This window comes from Puntigrus tetrazona, chromosome 12 (genome assembly GCF_018831695.1).
Source record: "Puntigrus tetrazona isolate hp1 chromosome 12, ASM1883169v1, whole genome shotgun sequence".
Lineage (NCBI taxonomy): Eukaryota > Metazoa > Chordata > Actinopteri > Cypriniformes > Cyprinidae > Puntigrus > Puntigrus tetrazona.
In genome coordinates this window covers 5,340,669-5,359,992 of record NC_056710.1, presented here as the reverse complement: position 1 = coordinate 5,359,992, position 19,324 = coordinate 5,340,669, and the positions used below count along the sequence as shown (strand labels likewise).

At 34.3% G+C, this 19,324-nt stretch overlaps 2 protein-coding genes across 2 annotated transcripts; both read right to left on the bottom strand.

Moving 5' to 3' along the window:
- Positions 1-138: 138 nt before the first annotated feature.
- On the bottom strand, positions 139-3,639 carry paqr4b (progestin and adipoQ receptor family member IVb). The gene is made up of 3 exons (XM_043254383.1): positions 3,474-3,639; positions 1,379-1,597; positions 139-572 (listed from the first exon to the last, which is right to left on the bottom strand). The coding sequence occupies exons 1-3, from the start codon at positions 3,637-3,639 to the stop codon at positions 139-141; spliced, it is 819 nt and encodes a 272-aa protein (XP_043110318.1).
- An 811-nt stretch (positions 3,640-4,450) lies between these two features.
- cmn (calymmin) lies at positions 4,451-18,890 on the bottom strand. The gene is made up of 41 exons (XM_043254342.1): positions 18,818-18,890; positions 17,206-17,256; positions 16,697-16,750; positions 16,557-16,607; positions 16,283-16,324; positions 16,158-16,193; positions 15,058-15,111; positions 14,929-14,970; positions 14,782-14,838; positions 14,643-14,693; positions 14,481-14,540; positions 14,291-14,332; positions 12,898-12,954; positions 12,740-12,790; positions 12,270-12,326; positions 11,893-11,943; positions 11,359-11,415; positions 10,970-11,017; positions 10,801-10,854; positions 10,397-10,453; positions 10,253-10,300; positions 9,860-9,913; positions 9,100-9,723; positions 8,857-8,916; positions 8,668-8,721; positions 8,446-8,487; positions 8,249-8,308; positions 8,085-8,120; positions 7,692-7,754; positions 7,516-7,578; positions 7,361-7,420; positions 7,164-7,226; positions 7,011-7,079; positions 6,851-6,919; positions 6,507-6,566; positions 6,272-6,340; positions 5,563-5,637; positions 5,428-5,466; positions 5,021-5,269; positions 4,789-4,839; positions 4,451-4,455 (listed from the first exon to the last, which is right to left on the bottom strand). The coding sequence occupies exons 1-41, from the start codon at positions 18,888-18,890 to the stop codon at positions 4,451-4,453; spliced, it is 2,958 nt and encodes a 985-aa protein (XP_043110277.1).
- Positions 18,891-19,324: the final 434 nt, after the last annotated feature.

Genomic DNA, 19,324 nt, shown 5'->3' with positions numbered 1-19,324 from the left:
TGTAGTGCAAATTCATGCCACTTGGTAGCTGTAAATACTTCAAAGAAAGTACCATGGCATTAACAATTGTTTGGGGTGTGCAAAAATGACCCTGCAGTTTATTACTGTTATTTCATGTTGACTAATCAGTCTGGAAGTTTATTCACCGGGACAGTGATATCCTTTTAACCATCTTAAATCCTCTAGCATACCCCAGTGTAAGTACATAATGGACAGGACGACCATGATGTGCATAATCTGGTGACTATTAAACCAGTAGTCAAACCGTCCAGGTCTGAAGCGCTCTGGCAGGCGGGAAATATTAACTAGTCCTCCTAGCAACGCAAGGGTATCCATGGTGAGGTAGAGTCGAAGGGATGCAGGGCTTCCTCTGCCTGCCCCAGTCAGACGTAACATAAAAAGAATGAAGCGGAACATCGCCTGCCAAGCAAAAGATTGCAGACGGTGCACATTACTCTGTGCAGTGACAGCGCAGTAAACACCGTAGCCAGAGAGGAGGAGATATGCCATCAACGCAACACGGCGGGAGAATGGGTAACACAATAAAGTTATGTGAATGATTGGTAGAGCACCTGCAAAAAGAAAAAAAAATACATGGAATTAATTGAACCCTGGTCCTTCAAGAAGCAACAATGTCCTCAGCTGAAAAAAAATATGTTAAACCAGTCTGGTTGGCTGGTCTTAGTTGGTTTTAGGTGTCCCAGCCTGATTGAGCTGGTCAAGCTGGTTTTAGTTGGGAGACTAGCTGATAAACTAGCCTGCAAACCGGCTATGAGCAGGTTCGAAGACCGTATAAAACCAACATATAAGCTTAGGTTGGACTAGCTTTTATTTATTATATTTTATTTGTTTACAATAGCAACCAAAGGTGGCTCCATATTTTGACGCCCACTTTATAAATACAAATGCATACTTGGTATATTCATGCAATACCACAAACAAGAAAATGTTCTGTAAAAGTCCATCATACCGTTTCATCCCTAGCAATTTTTTTTTTTTTTAAATATCTAGGTTATATAAAATTAAGACATGTTAAAGTCAGCTATAAGTTTTTTGTAAATGAATGTTATGTTTGTACTGTGAGTACTGTATCTTAAATGATTGCTGTTTATTTTTTAACTTGACCTTCATGTCCTGGTGAACAAAACAGGCTTCTCTCTGGTGATGTGTGCAATACAGAAGAAAATATTTTCTAAATTTTACTTGAGCCAGACATGCTGGGATATATTTCAGCATTCCTGCAACACTACGTAGGACAAGCTGGATATTTACATGTATTGCATGAATATGTCTGTTTAAGGAAACATCATTTTTATAGGCTTATCAATGCAGTGTATGTAATAGTAATATTGTCTAGTCCTAAATTTTTGTAGCTTACCTAGAGTGTTGACGAGACAGACGCCAAACATGTCAAAGCACAGCAGTGTATCATAAATAGGTGCTCCACCTTCATGGTTCATGAAGAGATGGTAGAAGACCGAAAAAACTGTGGGAGACAGACAAGCCAAATAATGCACCACTCCTATCCACCACTCATCGACTTCAGCCCATGGGATACTCAAAGGCAAAAACAGCAAAAAAAAGATGAAGGGTATACCTGATGGACAAAACAGAAAATTGAATGTGCTACAATATGAGACTGGTTTGATATCAATAACTGCTAAGAGCTGATACAATGAGCAAGCAAATGTGTTCACAAACACTCTTAATATAGTGCTTGTACATGAGGAGTACAAATTATGGAATGTTACACCTTTCTTGATAATTTTCCAGTAATATCTTGTGCTACTGCGATAGGACACCACAATTTGCAAAAGTTTGTACAATTTTAGCACTGCTAGATATTCCACAGTCAAATCCAGAGTGTGTTGACCGATGAAGAGGAGAATGGTGTGTAAAAGTTGCTAATGCTCTGCTGATTCAATAGTTGAAGTGTTTCAAGCTTCCACTGGCATGAATATCAGAAAAGGAAAAAAGGTGAAAGCTTCATGGAATGGGTTTCCATAACTGTGGAACTACATCCGGGCCTTGCATCAATAGTTAAAATGGCAAGCGTCAAATGAAGTAGACTTTGATGTAGAGCAGGTGTGTTCTGTGAAGTGTGAATCATGCCTTTCTGTTTGGCAGTTTGAAGGGCAATGGTTTTAGTGGATGCTAGGAGAATGCTACCTGCTTGACAGCATCGAGTCAACTGTAAAGTCCGGTGGAGAAGGGAAAATTATATGGGGCTGTTTCTTAGGGGTTGGCCTAGGCCTTACTTCCAGTGAAGGGAAATCTTGATGATTCAGCATACCAGGATATATTGCATAATGCCATGCTTCTGTGAACTTTTGGGGAAAGTCCTCTTATTTCAGCGTTACTGCACAAAAGTGTGCAAAGCAGATCTAAAAAGACATAGCTGGATGGTTTTGGGCTGGAAAAACTTAACTGGTCCACAGAGGCCTGACCTCAACCCCATCAAGCATATTTGGAATGAACTAAAATGGAGATTGCAAGCTTTGCAAAATCAATGCCTGACCTCACAAATGCATGAAACACAATCTTGAAATCTTTTGAATGTAAGATGTTATAAAATCCCTGTTGGTTTAAGTGTCAGGAATCCTAATACTATATTGAACAAAATATTGAACTTGATTCATTAGCCGTTTTTGGCTTCATTTAATTTCTGTAATTCAACTCAAATTGTGAAACTTGTATTGTATTGTATGTATTAAATAAATAAAAGGCCATGTTCAAAGAAACTAGGGCTTCATTACCACCTCAGTAAATGAACATTCTTTCCAGAAGGCCAACAATTCACAAAAAAATTATGAAGTATTCTAATTTGTTGAAATGGTGTGGTTTTGTTAAACGCGAGCCAAAAGCATCACAATTAAAAGAACCAAAGACTTAAACTACTTCATTCTGTGTGCACTGAATTTAATATACAAGTTTCACAATTTGAGTTGAATTACTGAAATAAATTAACTTTTCCACAATGTTTATTTTTCCACAATAATTTGAGATGCATCTGTACAGTATGATATAGTAGAATATGGAGCTCAATAATTTATAAATGTAGGCATGTAGTAGATTATGACATTTATGTAAATATGACACAGTAGGCTTCAGGGTTAACATCACTTTTTAAGACATGGTCTCTATAATCCTTACTGCACTTTTACCAGTCAGAGCAATTACAAAGCATCACTTCCAAGACAGCAATTCCCTAACAAGGATTAGATGTAATCTCATGTAATGCTATTTACGCACCCTTCTTGAAGAGTGTCACTGGGTGAATAGTGGAGAAAGTAGCCCTAAATTACATTTTCAGAAGGTTCTCCTCTTCTTTAAGATAACCACTGGATTTCCTGGTTTCTCAGTGGAATGCAGACATTCTATATGTAATTTTTACATCCACAATTCACTTAAAACTCTCTTACTAAACAAATTCCAGATATTATAGTGCAAATTATGGAGTACATTTCTCATACCATGTGTATAGATGTTCCCAAATTCATTGTGCAGATAGAACAAACTTCGCAGACAGTCTCTGTAAGTGGATATAGGCCGGTATCCTGTCAGGACATACTTGTTGAACTGAAGATGTGGCGGTGAATTCTTAAAATCCAGAAGTTTTGGCCGAGTAAAATAATCCATTGCAGAAAACGTAAAGTCTGCTTGACCTCCTTTCTCACCTTCCCTTTGGGGGAAAGCCTGCAGTCTCTTCAAATGCTTTAAATCAAGCTATAAATACATAGTTTCTAAAAACGGTAGGAAAATGTGTAACTTTCTGGCACCAGATAGCCATTGTCTCGGAAATACTCATGTGTGGAACTGCAGCAACTTGTTGCTTGCAAAGAAGCTGTGGGCCAATTTACTGCTACTTAGTGTCTTAGCCAATCAGCAGGCAGCAGTCAGACTCAGCAGAGGTCAGCTCATGGAAGATTACAGTTCCTTAAGTACAAATGCTAGCCTACTGGCAGACTTTGACGCATACTTTTTATTTCTTATTAAACTGTTGATATGATAATCCTGGTATACCAAAGAAAGCTTCAAAGATTTAAACAAAGCTTAGATTTAACGTTTACTTGTATTTATTTAAAACATACATATAGCCTTGCCACAGGAAATTGAAAAGAAATAAATAACAATGTGTTCCAGAAACAAAAAAAACATCTACACTGAAATGAAAATACATAAAATATAAAATGCATTTTTGTATTCCAAAATTATGGACAAATACAGAATTTAAAAATGAACAAAGAAAAGAAAGAAAGACGCATAAGCTACAATACTAAAAAACTAAAATTTCATTTTTACAACCAGCTATTTCATTTCAAGCAGGGTCACAAACATTACAAAACTAAGGGTTAAGGAGAACAAAAGACTGAAAAAACTATAGAAAATTTACAACATTCATAGAAACATTATGTGTCACATTTTTCCAAGATGAACTTCCACATCCAAGTTATCCTAAAAAAGAAACAGAGGTATGAGTTGGAAAAAGTGCTACATTGCTATAATTCATATGATTTTTTGTTTTTAAAGGGTTACCCCACCCTATTAAAATTTGTTTTTCGGAACACAAGTTAAGATGTTTTTTATGCATTTTGACAGCTGTCTGAACCTCCCATAGAAAGCAATGGAATTAACATGATCAACGTCCAGAAACGTAAAAATGACCACAAGACGAACAAAGCTTTTATGCGTTTGGAGCGATATGGGGGTAAGTGATTAATGACAAAATAAAAAATTTGGGGTGGAGTAACCCTTTAATGTTAAATGTATATACAGTATTATCCCTACCTTGGTATTTATTTCCAAAAAATCCATTCAAATTGTATTTGCCTTCCTTTCCTGTTAAAAAAAGACCCAACTTTTAATACACAGAGTTTAGAAATAATACACAATTTGTATTTAGGTTTTTTATAATAATGCAAATAATAAATTATTCTGAAAAATGAATATAGTTCGATAGTCCAGCTGTCATCACTTGCAAATCAACACAACTTAGAATGTGCATCTATTAGCATCATACCTGTCTGGGAGTTGCCCTGTGGGTGAAAGTGGAACTTGAGGTGCTGCTGGATGTGGATCTGTTGTGGTGGTGCTGGCTGCTGCTCTAGAGCAGGTAGCTCAGGCTGAGGGAATGTGGGTGAAGCAGACACCTCAGAAACAGCGGACACATCAGGCACAGAAACAGGGGCCAGGGAGGAACCGTCGAATGAGGTGACAGCAGGGATGTGAGGAGCGGGGCCCACAGTGGGAACACCAGGGAAAGAGACAACTGCAGGGCAGTCAAGAAAGAAAATGGGTGGAATGATTGGATTTAACTCATCTCTCAATGGAATATATAAATATGGGGCAAGGTTTAGGTTTAGGTATGCCCCTACAAAACAAAGTCGGTGAATACTGAATGTGTAACATTCAAAGAATTTCTTTCACCTTCTGGTTGTAGTCTTCCATCAGTATAATCACCAGTTCCTTAAACAAAGAGGGTGAAATGTGAGGAATGCACATAATACAGTATATTTACACACTGTATTCCTATAGATACGTTTAGCATCAAAAAATTCTTACCGTATTTGTCTATGGATTGTGCATTTGCCTCTCCAGCACCTGGAGTATCAGGATGGGGTGGAACTTCTCCATCTCCTGAATATAGATACACAGAAATACTCAAAGAACTAGCTTGTTTACTATGTTTACAAGAATTAATGCACAGATCCCATCTTTTGTCCATATCCCGCTGTGAACATTCATATAGACACAAACTGCCCAACTAGAATGATTTTATGGTGACCACTTTAAATGAACCTCTGGTTTTGAATAGGTATATAAATGTTATTATAATCCACGTCAAGTGGCTATTTGACTTTAAATGTACACCAAATGTAATTATCTTACTTATACCATGATGACCTCTCAGTAAGGACAAGTTAAAGCTGAAAAACTTGACTGAATAAGTTCAATTGTTATTGTTTTTAAAATGTATTTATCTTTGTAGGTAAATGCATTGCCCTCATAGAACCTGATGTTACCAAGTGTGACATGATCCTGGATCAACATTTATATATATGATATATTGGCTCAGAATGAAAATTAATGGACCTCACATGGATTTTTGTGTTTGCGGTTAATTTACATTTAATCTTTTTTTCAAAACGTCTTTTTACAATATGCTTCTATTGTCCACATTTGTATGTTTAGATATTACTTCTGTCAGATGTGAGTAAAAACCTACTGAACAAAGATACTGTCTGAAAGATCATAGACAAATATGACTAACCAAATTGGTCAATGGATTTCTGTCCGTCAATCTCAGGACCTTGGTGCAAAGCCTCCAGACTTCTGTTTTCTGTTTAAATAAAAAATAAGAAATGATTATATCTTTTACGGTTTTACAGTAAATTCAAATGATCAATCTTGTAGTTTCTTAATTAAACAATAGATAGACAGTATTATATATTTCAATAGTTCTTGCTTGTTTACCAATTAGTGTACTATAAAGATGAAGTATGTACCTTCAACAGATTGGCCATCTGTCACAGGGCCGAGGAGCTCATATGACACTGCTGGATTACCTGATGGCCATATAAACAAAGTCACAATATAATAATTTATATACTATGTATTACAGTGATTTTATCATGGTCAGTACAAAACAATTATTAGCCCAACTTTATGCTGTCTGACATGATTCACTTACAGAGAAATGATAAACAGGATAATTTAATCTAGTATGAATGAATAAAAAAACAAGTGGCCCCATATTTAGCTGATTTTGCATTGCCACTTAGAGATTCTGTATTATTGGACAATTATTGTCATTGTTGTGCAACTATCTGTACAGAACATTGGGTTTTACCGTATTTCCCAGACACAGCATCAGGGCTGAGATCAAATGGCTGACCACCATAATGAAGTCCCTTTTGTCCTGAGAGAGAATTACAGTAAAATGTATTCACTAATAGTAATAATAATTCATTTGTAGAGATAATTACAAAATATTAATTCATAATAATCACCATATTTTCCAGATGACTTTTCACCACCATATCCAAGTGGCTGACCATTGTAGGGTAACCCTCCAAAGTCTGAAAATACAGAAACTAAGATACCTTCAAAAACTAATGAGCTGTATGACTAGTCAAAATGTTTTATTAACTTACCATATTTACCAGGTGATTTGGCAACAGATTCTGGTAGAAGAGGTTGAGAGTTATATGGTAAACTACCATATCCTGTTTTAGGGTCAGAATACATTAGTATTAGATAAAGAAATACAAAACTGGTATTACACAGCATTTTAGATCACATTTTAAGATGCAAATAACCAGTTGTAGGCAAATATTAAAGCATTTAATGAAATCTTCACCATGTTTTCCCAGTGCTTGAGGATTGAATGGTTTGGCTCCATAGTGCTGTCCTTCATTACCTATAGGAAGGACAAATAAATCAGTGTGCCCATTTAGGACTGCTGTTATGGTCAACATTAACCATACGTATTATAGTATGAAAATGATAACATGCCATATTGTCCAGAGGGGTTGGTTTGATATCCATTAGGGGAACCAAATGGAAGTCCACCAATTCCTGACAAAATAAAACGGCAGTAATGAAAACAGAGCAAAAAACAGTGTGCAGCAAATGAACACTATTTGATGAGTTCATATGAAATTAACACATAGGATTTTTCTCAGACTAACCATATTTAGCTTGAGATTTTCCCTTAGATCCAAATCCTATTGGTTGTCCACCTTGTGGTCCAGCTGTCAGGATGTAAATGAATGAATTAAAAAATAACAACTGCAAACACCTTCAATTAAACAGGAAAATAAACCATTACCATTTTTTATTTATTTATTTACAAGCAAAACATACAAAAAAGCATAAACAACCCAATTAGTAAAAACGTAAAAAAAAAATGAATACTGGTTTGGTTAATTTACTTCTAGGTAGTATGGATATAGTACTGCACTTCAGACTAATGACAGATAAAATAAGACTAAATCAGACTAATGACACATAAAATGTACATGTGATGTGTGTCTATGAACAAATTACATAGGAAATATATATGATGTATAGGGTATTCCTACCTTGCTTATTGAATTTGTTTCCATACCCTCCATGACCTGTAGAATAACAAAATCAAAGTTTTAGATGAACAGTTTGATCTAGATTTTTTTCAAAAGAAAATTATAAAGTTGAAGCCAAATAATAATGATGTAAATTTAAATCTAAAAGTTTAGAAATAATTTACCTGCATTGTAGCCATTTTTAACGCCATGAGCTGGATAACCACCAATTCCTGCTCCAAAGCCTAGGGAAAGAATTAAAATAAAATAATCTGATCCACAACAAAGAAATATAATATGTAGGCCCTATAGGCTTCTCCCTAAAGTATCCTTTGCATTAAAACATGTACTGGATGCACAGTTAATATTTATTTTTCTTAACCTGGTTGTGATGACATTTCTTTTCCATTGGGGTACCCTGACCCTGCAAACCACATTTTTAGTTTTAGTCTGACTTCTGCCTTCATGGAAAATAAGGAATCAAAGCTAAAAATATAGACTAAACTTCAAAATTCTCTTATGTTTAATTGTACCACATTAATTGGGTTTGTCTTTCTTTAATACTATATATAACAGCAAACAAGTGGAAAAGAATTGAGCTCACCAGGACTTGGAAGTTTGACCCATTGTCCATTAGGTTGTCCACCAGGTCCACAATCTAAAAAAATAATGATATATAAACAAATTTCAACATTTGAATTTTTCTAATAAACCAAACTTTGTTTTGGGTTACAATAGACATATGATTTAAACATAATTTCATGTTATATAGGAGGAATTATTTATATTTTACCAGGCTTTGAAGGTATAGCTCCCTGCACCTGTCCATTAGACTGTCCTAGTCCAGTTAGTTCTGCAGAACACAAGTTATAGATAAAATTAAAACTGACTCATCCATGGAAGATACCCTAGTATAAATGTGAAGACCCACTTATTTTTAGGAGTGAAGTTAAATCTTTAAACACTCGTTATTGCACTTTAATGGTTAAGGTAAATTCACACATTGTACTAAATAAATTGTGCTATAGAGGTTTACCAGGATTTGTGGCTGTTGGATTCTTCATTTGATGTAAAGCTGGGTTTGACTGAAACTTGGATTGTTGCATCTCTGGAACATTTGGCACCAGAGGCACTGGTGAAGAAATACTGTCTTGTGACGTAACTGGCTGTGGTACCACCGGAGTGACGATCTGTTCCTGTGACAGTACTTGTCCCTGTTCTAGTGCAGCTGTCTGTGGTATTTGAGGAGAACTCGTCTGAGGAATAGAAGCTGCAAGAATTGCTTGAGGGACTGCTGGCGCAGCTGGTTTTGGAACTTTGTTTTGTGGAATTACAGGTGTGTATGGTTTATAAGCTTTATTGGGTTTATAAAAACCTGGACCTTGCATAAATGGCTTTGTAGCTGGCTGAGGACCCATAGAGTTGGGGTCTTTGCCCTGTTCAAGTGGTGCATTAAGATTCTGTCCTTTTGTTTGTTGCAGGACTTGTGGAAGGACTTTAGTTTCTTCTGGAAGCAATCCTGTATTTGGCACATGCTCAGCTAGTGGTAAAACACCCTTGGTGTTAGATGTTAGTGGGAGATGACTTGATGCTTCAGGACTTAACATTTCCCCTTTAGGTCCTTTTCCACCCTTGTTTCCAGCTGTTACAGGCATATATCCTAGAAGCCAAAGCAGTTTTACTACACACTTACACAATCTGATAACTGACACATTTACATACAGCGACATACATGTATTTCTGAATGACAGATTTTAACATCTATTTTACATCTATTAATGTCATGTGGAATTTACCTGAATTAGCTGCTTTATAAGGTCCTTCTGACATGTGTCCAGGAACACCGTAACCTATAGATCATAAGAATCTATATATGACTGTGACGGTTTTACATTAGATGATGTTGAGTTTATTAAAAAATGGTCAAATTTTGTGCACACTGGAAAGATATTTAGCTTTCAGATTATGTCTTTTTTGCTAGGATAAGACAATATTTACAATTTCAAATAAAATTTTTTATATATTTATAGTACTAAATATCTTTATGGAACACAATCTTAATATCCTAGTGATTTTAACCTATACCTATGTATAGCTGGCTATTGCTACAAATACCCATGCTACACATGGTTTCGTGGTCCAAGGTTACATATATGTTTTTTAATATTAATAATCAACACAATACTTACCAGGCTTGGCTCCTTGGCCATTTGAGTGTCCAGCTTTGGCACCATATCCTGAAGCAGAACCAAAGTGCATTCAAATGATACAGAAAATAAGACAAAGGAATAAGAATAAAAAAATGTACACCATACACATTACACAATGTTTACCTGGTTTAGGTCCCTTGGCCCCACCATTGGGATAACCCACATTTTGAAAAAAAGGGCCTAATTAAAGTGAAAAATACTTTAGACAAATGTAATATCCACAGTTCTTTTCAGAATGCAGCATTGTCCACAATTGAATTACACTATAGAATCTAATTAATTTAACAGAAAAAGATGACATCAAATACATTACCTGTATTAGGTTGCCTAGCTGCTCCCCCATTAGCATATCCTCCATATCCTAAACAAAACCCCAAATCAGTTTAAAGGTAATTCAGTTACTTAAATTTACAATACAGACCTTCAGTGCTTTACTCCTATAATACAACTAATAATAAACAATAACACCTCCTCCAATTATAAAGATTATTAATCTAAATGTCCATTACACTGGAAAAAACGTTTACCTGGTTTTGGTCTCTTGGTTCCACCATTGGGATACCCTATATTTTGAAAAGAGCCTAATTAGAGAAAAATACTTCAGACCAGTGTAATATCCTTAATTAATTTCAGAATTTAGTATCATCCACAATTTAATAATTACGTTGTAGAAACTGATGACATCCAATGTATTACCTGTGTTAGGTTGCCTAGATGCACCTCCGTTAGCATATCCTCCATATCCTGAACAAAATCAATCCCAAATCTGTTCAGAGCTGCTCTTTTTACTCAAAATAAACAATTCCTCCAGTAATATTGATTGTTAATTTAAATGGGGCTATACAACAGATGGTATATTAATATAGAATTTGTTTAAGTTGGAATCAAAGGTGTGTATATTAACACGTGCATATTAACAACTTTAAACATGGCCTACTATTTTACAGCCCTAAACTATGTTTTATATTTAGGATTTGGAAGTCCAGCTTTAAAGCCATATTCATTAAAGAAGACTGAATACACGTATGATATGATATATGGAAAAATCAGACAGATGAAAAGTAATAGTGTAAAAAAATGTTTACCTGGTTTAGGTCCTTTGGTTCCCCCATTGGTATACCCCATATTTTGAAGCGAAGAGCCTAATCAGAGAAAAAAAAATATTTTAGACCAGTGTAATATTGCAGTATTAAAGTTAGTGACATCCTGTATATTACCTGCATTAGGTTGCTTAGCTGCACCTCCGTTAGCATAACTTCCATATCCTAAACAAAATCAATCCCAAATCATATATATATCATATATAAATCATATATATACATTAAATATATATACAGTATATATATATATATATATATATATATATATATATATATATATATATATATATATATATATATATATATATATATATATATATACACAAAATAATATATATTAATATGTATAAATATTACACTACAATTGGTGTATTAACATAATTTCAATACATGTGCGAAGATGTGCATATAATATATCTTAGCCTATATTTTACAGTAGACTTGTATGTGGCATATTAAATCTTATTTTAAAGCCAAAAACTTTATCATTTCTAAAAGTAATGATCATATGCCATTTACCATTAGGCTTTGCTCCTTGTCCATTTGAGGGTCCAGCTTTAGCACCATACCCTTTAAATCCAAGCAGATAAGATTTAAATTATATGGAAAAATAAGAAAAAGGAAAACACACCATGCATTCCACACATACACACTTGCATATGAAGTTTATGGGGGCTTTCCATACATTTAATGGTTTTATACTGTAAAACCCATATAATCAATTCCCTGTCCCCACTCCTAAACATAACTCTCACAGAAAACTTCTGACATCTTTTTAAAGCCATTTGGTTTATGAGTACACAAGTTGTAAGTCATTATATGCATTTGTGTTCTCAAACCATGTATTCAAGCTTGCATGAGTACACACACACACACACACACACACACACATTTACCTGGTTTAGGGCCCTTGGTTCCACCATTGGGATAGCCCATATTTTGAAGAGAAGAGCCTAATAAGAGAAAAATACTTTTCAGAATTTAGTATGTACAATGTTGTTATATTATATTATATTATATTATATTATATTATATATAAATAAAATTCCTGGTGACATCCAATATATTCAGGTAGTAGTAAGTTGTTTAGCTGCACTTATATATATATAACCTCCAAATTCGGAGCAAAACCTTACATCTCAAATCAGTTTAGAAGTGCTCCAGTTTCTTCAGTTTACAATATTGGAACGTCACCCTTACTTCAATAATACAGATAATCAAAACAAGGCTACACTACATGTGGCATTTTAATCCAGAATTCAATTACTGTACAATCGAAGATGTGTTTATGTATCATGTGGCTTTGAATGCAGCATTTTAAACCTGAAATTATGTTTTATAATAGTAATAATCACATGCTATTAACCTTTAGACTTGGCCTCTTGTCCATTTGAGGGTCCAGCTTTAGCACCATATCCTTTTGAAGAAGAGTCAATACAAAAATACAATTCAAACGATATGGAAAAATTAAACTAAGAAAAAAGTAATACACACCATATGCATTGCACACACAATCTATTTTACCTGGCTTAGGTCCTTTGACTCCACCATTGGGATACCCCATATTTTGAAGGGAAGAGCCTAAGTAGAGAAAAAAATACTTTAAAGGGGTCATGAACTGAGAAACCTAAATCCTATTAATTTCTCATCTACTTTCTCATTAGTCTAAAAACATCTTATATTGAAGCCAGTCTGCCAAAATGACAGCTTGTGCAAGTCTATGACGTAAGAGAGTGGCTAAACACCACCTGAACAAAGAAAGTTTGGGTGTCATTTTTTATTGTACTTTGTTATAACAAAGCACATATAAGCAGGTACTCAATCTTGCTCTTTCATGCTTATCTGACCTTCTTCATATCTACACTCCTACTCGGACTTGTACTCCAAGATCATCTTCTGTACACACGCTCTTCTTTTAATTCACACAATTTCTACGGGGTCTCATGTTTATTCATGCAGCTCATTATTTATGAAACATATTACCACAGGATGTGCAAAACAGTGAAACCCTTATTGTTAAGGATGTACAGTAGGTTGCCCTCCATTCACCGTTTGTTGATGTTTGTAAATGTAAATGGCGCAAATAAAGATGTTGCTGTCTGCCGCTTCAAAATTCCTGCTGCCAATGGACATGGAACCACGAAAATGGCCTGAGGAAGAAATTGGTCTGTGGACCAATACCATTCTAGCCAGTGCACCAGCTGTCATTGTTCCAGCTGTCCGTTTTCTTTAGAGATTTATTCAACCATTATGTCACTGTGTACATGAATGATATCCTGGTTCTCAGTCCAAGGAAGATCATGTGCAGCATATCAAGAAATTACCATTACTCATTTACCTTAACAGCCACCACCAAATTCCTGGACTACAACATCAGTTAAAAAAGGAATGAAGATGGACCAAACCAAAATAAAACCATCACAGATTGGCCAGTTTCCAAAGCTGCCAGTGAACATCAAAGATTTCTTGGTCTTTAAATGTTTACTGAAGATTCATCAGTGATTGTAGCGCTATTGCATCTCTTATTATTAATTTTCTACTCAAGAGTATTTGTGTGACAGCCTCAATACTCAAACATCCAAGTTCTCCTTTCGCTTTTGAAGTGGATGCTTCTGATCATGGCACTGGAGCAGTTTTCTCTCAGAGATATGGTGCTCCAGGTAAAAGTCACCCTTGTGCTTTCATTATCAAAAAGCTTTCTCTTAAAGAATTTAGCGCAGATTGAACATGGTATGTTTGAGTTTGTGCAAAGCTGTTTTATAATAGTAATCATCACATGCTGTTTGCCATTAGGCATCGCTTCTTGTCAATTTGAGTATCCAGCTTCAGTACCATACATTGTAATGCAAACCCAACACATAAGATACAAAATCAAACAAAAGAAACACACAGCATACAGATTACACAAAGAGTTTACCTGGCTTAGGTCCCTTAGGCCCACCATTGGGATACCCCATATTTTGTAGAGAAAATCCTAATTTTAAAAAAGGAAAGATATTTTAAACTAGTGTAAAACCTTCATTTTATTTTAGAGATTAGTATTATCCACATTATAATAATTATAGTTTAAATAAATATTATAATATATATTTTACTGTAGAAAAAAAAATTACTTGTACCTGTGTTAGGTTGCTTAGCTGCACCTCCATTAGCATATCCTCCATATCCTGAACAAAACAATCCCAAATCACTGCATATCCAAGCAGATTTTAATATGTTTAGATTTTTTTATATTTAAAATATAATAATAATAATCACACGCTATTTACCATTAGGCTTCGCTCCTTGTCCAGTTGAGGGTCCAGCTTTAGCACCATATCCTTTAAATTGGACCCAACACATGAGATTCAAATTAGACAAAGAAAAATAAAAACACCATATGCATTATACACTTACAAAAAAATTTACCTGGTTTAGGTCCCTTGGTTCCACTATTGGGATACCCCATATTTTGAATAGAAGAGCCTAATTAGGGAAAATATTTTGGAGTTGAATAATAATCTCGGTTTAGTATTAGTTATTGCAATAACTGCACTGTGAAATCACATTTATTACCTGTATTAGGTTGCTTAGCTCCATTAGCATATCCTCCATAGCCTGAACAAAATCAAATTCCCAGTCAGTGAAGTTTACAATACAGACAACGTAGAATAAGGAAGTTGACTAAATAGAATAATTATGTGCCTTGTTGTGCCTTGGTCGCCCCACCATTGGTGTATCCTGCAGAGATGCCATATCCTGTAAGTCAGATGAAAATGAAAAATTTTCACTCAAACCAGGCCCCTGTTCTTCATACCTCACTTAATACGTAACACATCTGCGTTTCATTTTTGCTATTGCTGAATAGTGTTAAACTCGCTTCTTCGTCACCTTACTCGTGCAATTTATTTAATCTTCGCCCTCTTCCGTACAGACATGAATTTACATTTACTTCAGCCTGAGGTGTGTTCATTTCACTTTTGACGTGAAAAGGCTTTTAAATTTGTAAAATAACTTATTTATATTAAGAACATACACGCGAAGCCTGCCCAGATTTAAAAAGGAACTCATAAGTAATTTAATACATTACTTCCCATAAAAATTATAACTGACATAATGACTTTTTTAGTGAGTAATGCAAATATTGTAAAGCATTACTTTTAAAAGTTACTTTCCCTAACACCGATTATTAATTTTGAAAGAGTGCAGTATGACACTGCTTATTCCTGTTTATGTACACAAATTGTGCTTAAGCTATGTAATAGTTGCTATGACTCTAATAAGATAATTTTAAAAAAATATTCCAGAATTAACTGAAATCATTAACAACTAAATCTAGATAATCAAGTAAGATTATCCTTATAGAAAGAACAGAACACATGATAACTCCAAAAATTTCCCATAAACCTATATGTTACTATTAATTTCATTTCCTGACAATAAAAAAAAACCTGGTTTATATTACATGTTCCCACCATATTGACTTCTATGATAACATTTTCTTACATATATTTCAATAGTATCGTAGAAATCATTTAAAATGTGATTTCATTAACAAATGCCATATACAGAAAGAATTAACCTCCAGATTTTGAGCCTTGTCCCTTAGCAGCTGCAGGTCCAGCGCCATAACCTAGTGAACATAGTTAACAACTAGTTTGTGACAATGGTGGTTCAGTTTATTTGGTTTGTGATATTTTTTCCAAAAATCCAAAAAAGTCTCCAAAATTCTTTAGAAATTTTGTCTAGCATCTGTGTTCCACAGAAGAAATAAAGTTAGGTGAACTAATGTTTAACAGACTCACCTTTTTGGGGATGAGCACCCATCAAATTGCTGTAGCCTTGATAACATTAAACAGAGTGAAAGAAAATTTAATAAAAGTAAATACAAAATGGCATTTACCACATTGACTACTGACATTAAACTTACCCCCAAAAGATGGAGCTCTGTAGCCGTTTCCATTTCCATAGCCTGGAAAGAAAAATTAGAAGAATTTATTATAATTAAAGTTAAGCGCACATGGAATAAAAAGAACAAACTGACTTAGTTACAGTTGTTTTGAAATCCTTAAACTGTTTAAATAAACATAAAACATTTTTTTTGTTTATATATATTTCTTGAGGATAAAAAATCTAAACGGACAATTATATTTTATTTACTACTACACATTTTTTTTAGTTTTGGTGTATGTTAGATCGCATACCTCCCCTCTGCTTCAATGCATGTTGATTCATCATTCCCATGCCTGTTCCACCTGATAAGTCAAATATTTGTCAAAATAGAAAAACTTAAAATATAACTATTTGATTATGTGAACATTATATAAGCAAATTAAACTCATACCATATGGGGGATGACCTCCATATCCAGGCTTATTTTGTGCATTCCCGTATGCACCTGGAATACAGCACACAGATTCAAATTTTAAGATGACTAAACACAAAAACACTTTAACCATACAAAAACAAAAAACTAAAATTTTTTAACTAAAAACTTTAAACAATATTAATATATTTAGCAAATTTTAAGCAGAACACCCGGTAAAAATATTGGTATAATAATATAATTAACATTGTGTTTGAGAATAATAGAATACATTTAATGGTAAAAAAAAAACAATTTTATATATAATATATAACTAAAAAAATTGTGTTCTTGCTCACCGTTTCCTTTTATATTTGCTGAGTTGCTATTTGGACCCAAACCATAATCTGAAAATAACAAATGCGTTGAGTTATGTATTTCTCCATGATGAACATTTGCAGTTACAGAAAGTCAAATTACATATTTCATGAATATTATTTAAAAAATATAACATTGCATTGAAGTCAGCATAGAAAGATTCACATTACCTCTTGGAGACATTTGTGCCGCACCACCATTTGGATTTTGAGGTTTGTACCCTTAAAAAAATAAATAAAAAAGTCAGTGTCAGTGGATAACCAAGCATACATGACAAATTTACAGAATCACAAAAATCTAAGAAATAATATATATAAATATAGCTGAGGCTTATGGAAGTTCCATTATTGAAGAATGTATATATATACAAACACGTCACGTTTAATACAGCATTGCTATATACAATAACTATAAAATGCTATAGTAGCATGTAGCTACTTTTATCATGCAAAATTCATTATGCATCAGTTATGACACCGTTTCTATAAATGATTTTCACAAGCAGCAAAAATAAAATTGCTGCATAACGTATACTGAATGTTAAACCACTGTAATTTTAAAATATACAATTTTAAAAACTCAAAAAGTTGCCACATTCAAAAACATACAATGCCTCAAGAACACATATATTTTACCTGTTGTCATAGATTACATAGACCTACCTCAAGATTCATAGATTTGTGAGGCTTGCATTTTTTTAGTTCCAATCTATACTATTTCTTTTGATCTGAACAAAATTTTTATAAAAGACGGCAGTGGTGTCTGACGTCACTTCCTTTGCCCCTTTATACTGCACTATATCGGATGTCTATGACTTTGTCTGTATTCTAATTTGGAATTTCATTAACCTGAAGTAACCAGTATACGATTTCAGACACAGCTCTGGGGCTTCCTAGTTTTCTAATCTGTGAGTTCTTGCTTTAAGTCATTAAGCCTTTTGAGCAGGAAGTCAGTTAAATTCTGCCATAATGGACATTTTGTTAAAATTGCACCAACTGCACCATGATTTGCCAAAGATTTAAGACAAGAAAAACTGAACTGAAAGCTTAACAACTTTTTATGCACCAAGTATTGTTGATTGAATGAATAAATGAACACAGAAATCATCCTGAATGGTTCAGTGTATTTAACAGTAAAAATTTAATTGGTTAATAATTAAGATCGCTTATTCTGTAATTGCAATATACAACAGGAAACAACCCCACCCCCCCCCCAAGACATTCCCAGTTTCCCCTATTTAAATAACTGTTTCTTAATTGTTCCCCTATGTAAGTTATAAATTGTAGCACAAAACTCTAATATGTAACCAATTCATCATGTGGTTTTCTCTTTATTACTTTTTAAGGTGCATAATACAAAAAAATAGACTTTAGTAATTTGGTATATCAACAATATTTCAGCTAATGAAAATCTCAAATCAATCAGCTGCTAAACTACTGTTTTAAATATTTATGAAACATCACTGTAACTGTTTATGATACTGGCTACAAGTAGGTTTAATAAAAATGGCAAAAAACCGAAACACACACACACTTAAACATATTGTTACCACTAAAACTCATCTATTCAATTAGTCTATTCATTTAATTAATACATTTCTGAACAGTGTTGAATCTCAGCTAGCATCTCACCATCACAACACAAAATACAGAAAAGCAGTGCGTTTCAACAGCTTGAGGGAAAAACTCTTGCAATTCTGTTCAGGTTCAGCTACATCGTGCAAAAATACTACATACAAATACCCAAACGGATAAATGAGCATTGTTTTCTTAGTGTGCTTACCTGTGCCGCCCTGAAGTGTTACGCTTGTCATCCAGAGCAATAACATCATCCTTAAAAGCATCCATGTAAACATTGTAAATGTACCTGGATCGGAATAGTCGGGAAAACTAAGAGAAAAAAACCCTAACCTAATGTGCACAGGGAACAGCTCAGAAGAGACCCAAGTTGTCCACTTGGTTTTTAAACCATTTTGTGAGCAGTAGCACCTCCTTTTGTGGGGTCAACAAAAAAAAAAAGTTCCTCTGGCCCCCATAAAAGTTTATGTACATCACCACATGTGCTAAATAGCTGCAGTGTAGATATTGACTGAGACACGCTGATTTGATATTAGTAGAATATTGACTTATTAGTGAAGTGGTTCAGCATACTTATAGCTATACAGATAGCTAACTGTCTACCTAGTGCCTACCTAGGTTAGGTAGATAGTTAAATAGCTAGCTGGCCAGATTTTATGATGTACAAGCATATTTTACTAGAAATGCATTTTTAACCATTAGCCTATTTTAG

Coding starts and splice junctions, on each gene's coding strand:
- paqr4b (XM_043254383.1), bottom strand. CDS start 3,639: ATGGATTATTTTACTCGGCCAAAACTTCTGGATTTTAAGAATTCACCG. Junction 1,598..3,473: donor TGGGAACATCTATACACATG/GTATGAGAAATG, acceptor TTTGTCCATCAG/GTATACCCTTCATCTTTTTT. Junction 573..1,378: donor CTGTCTCGTCAACACTCTAG/GTAAGCTACAAA, acceptor TTCTTTTTGCAG/GTGCTCTACCAATCATTCAC.
- cmn (XM_043254342.1), bottom strand. CDS start 18,890: ATGTTTACATGGATGCTTTTAAGGATGATGTTATTGCTCTGGATGACA. Junction 14,839..14,928: donor AGCTAAGCAACCTAATACAG/GTAATAAATGTG, acceptor TTCCCTAATTAG/GCTCTTCTATTCAAAATATG. Junction 9,914..10,252: donor TGGCCAAGGAGCCAAGCCTG/GTAAGTATTGTG, acceptor TATGATCTATAG/GTTACGGTGTTCCTGGACAC.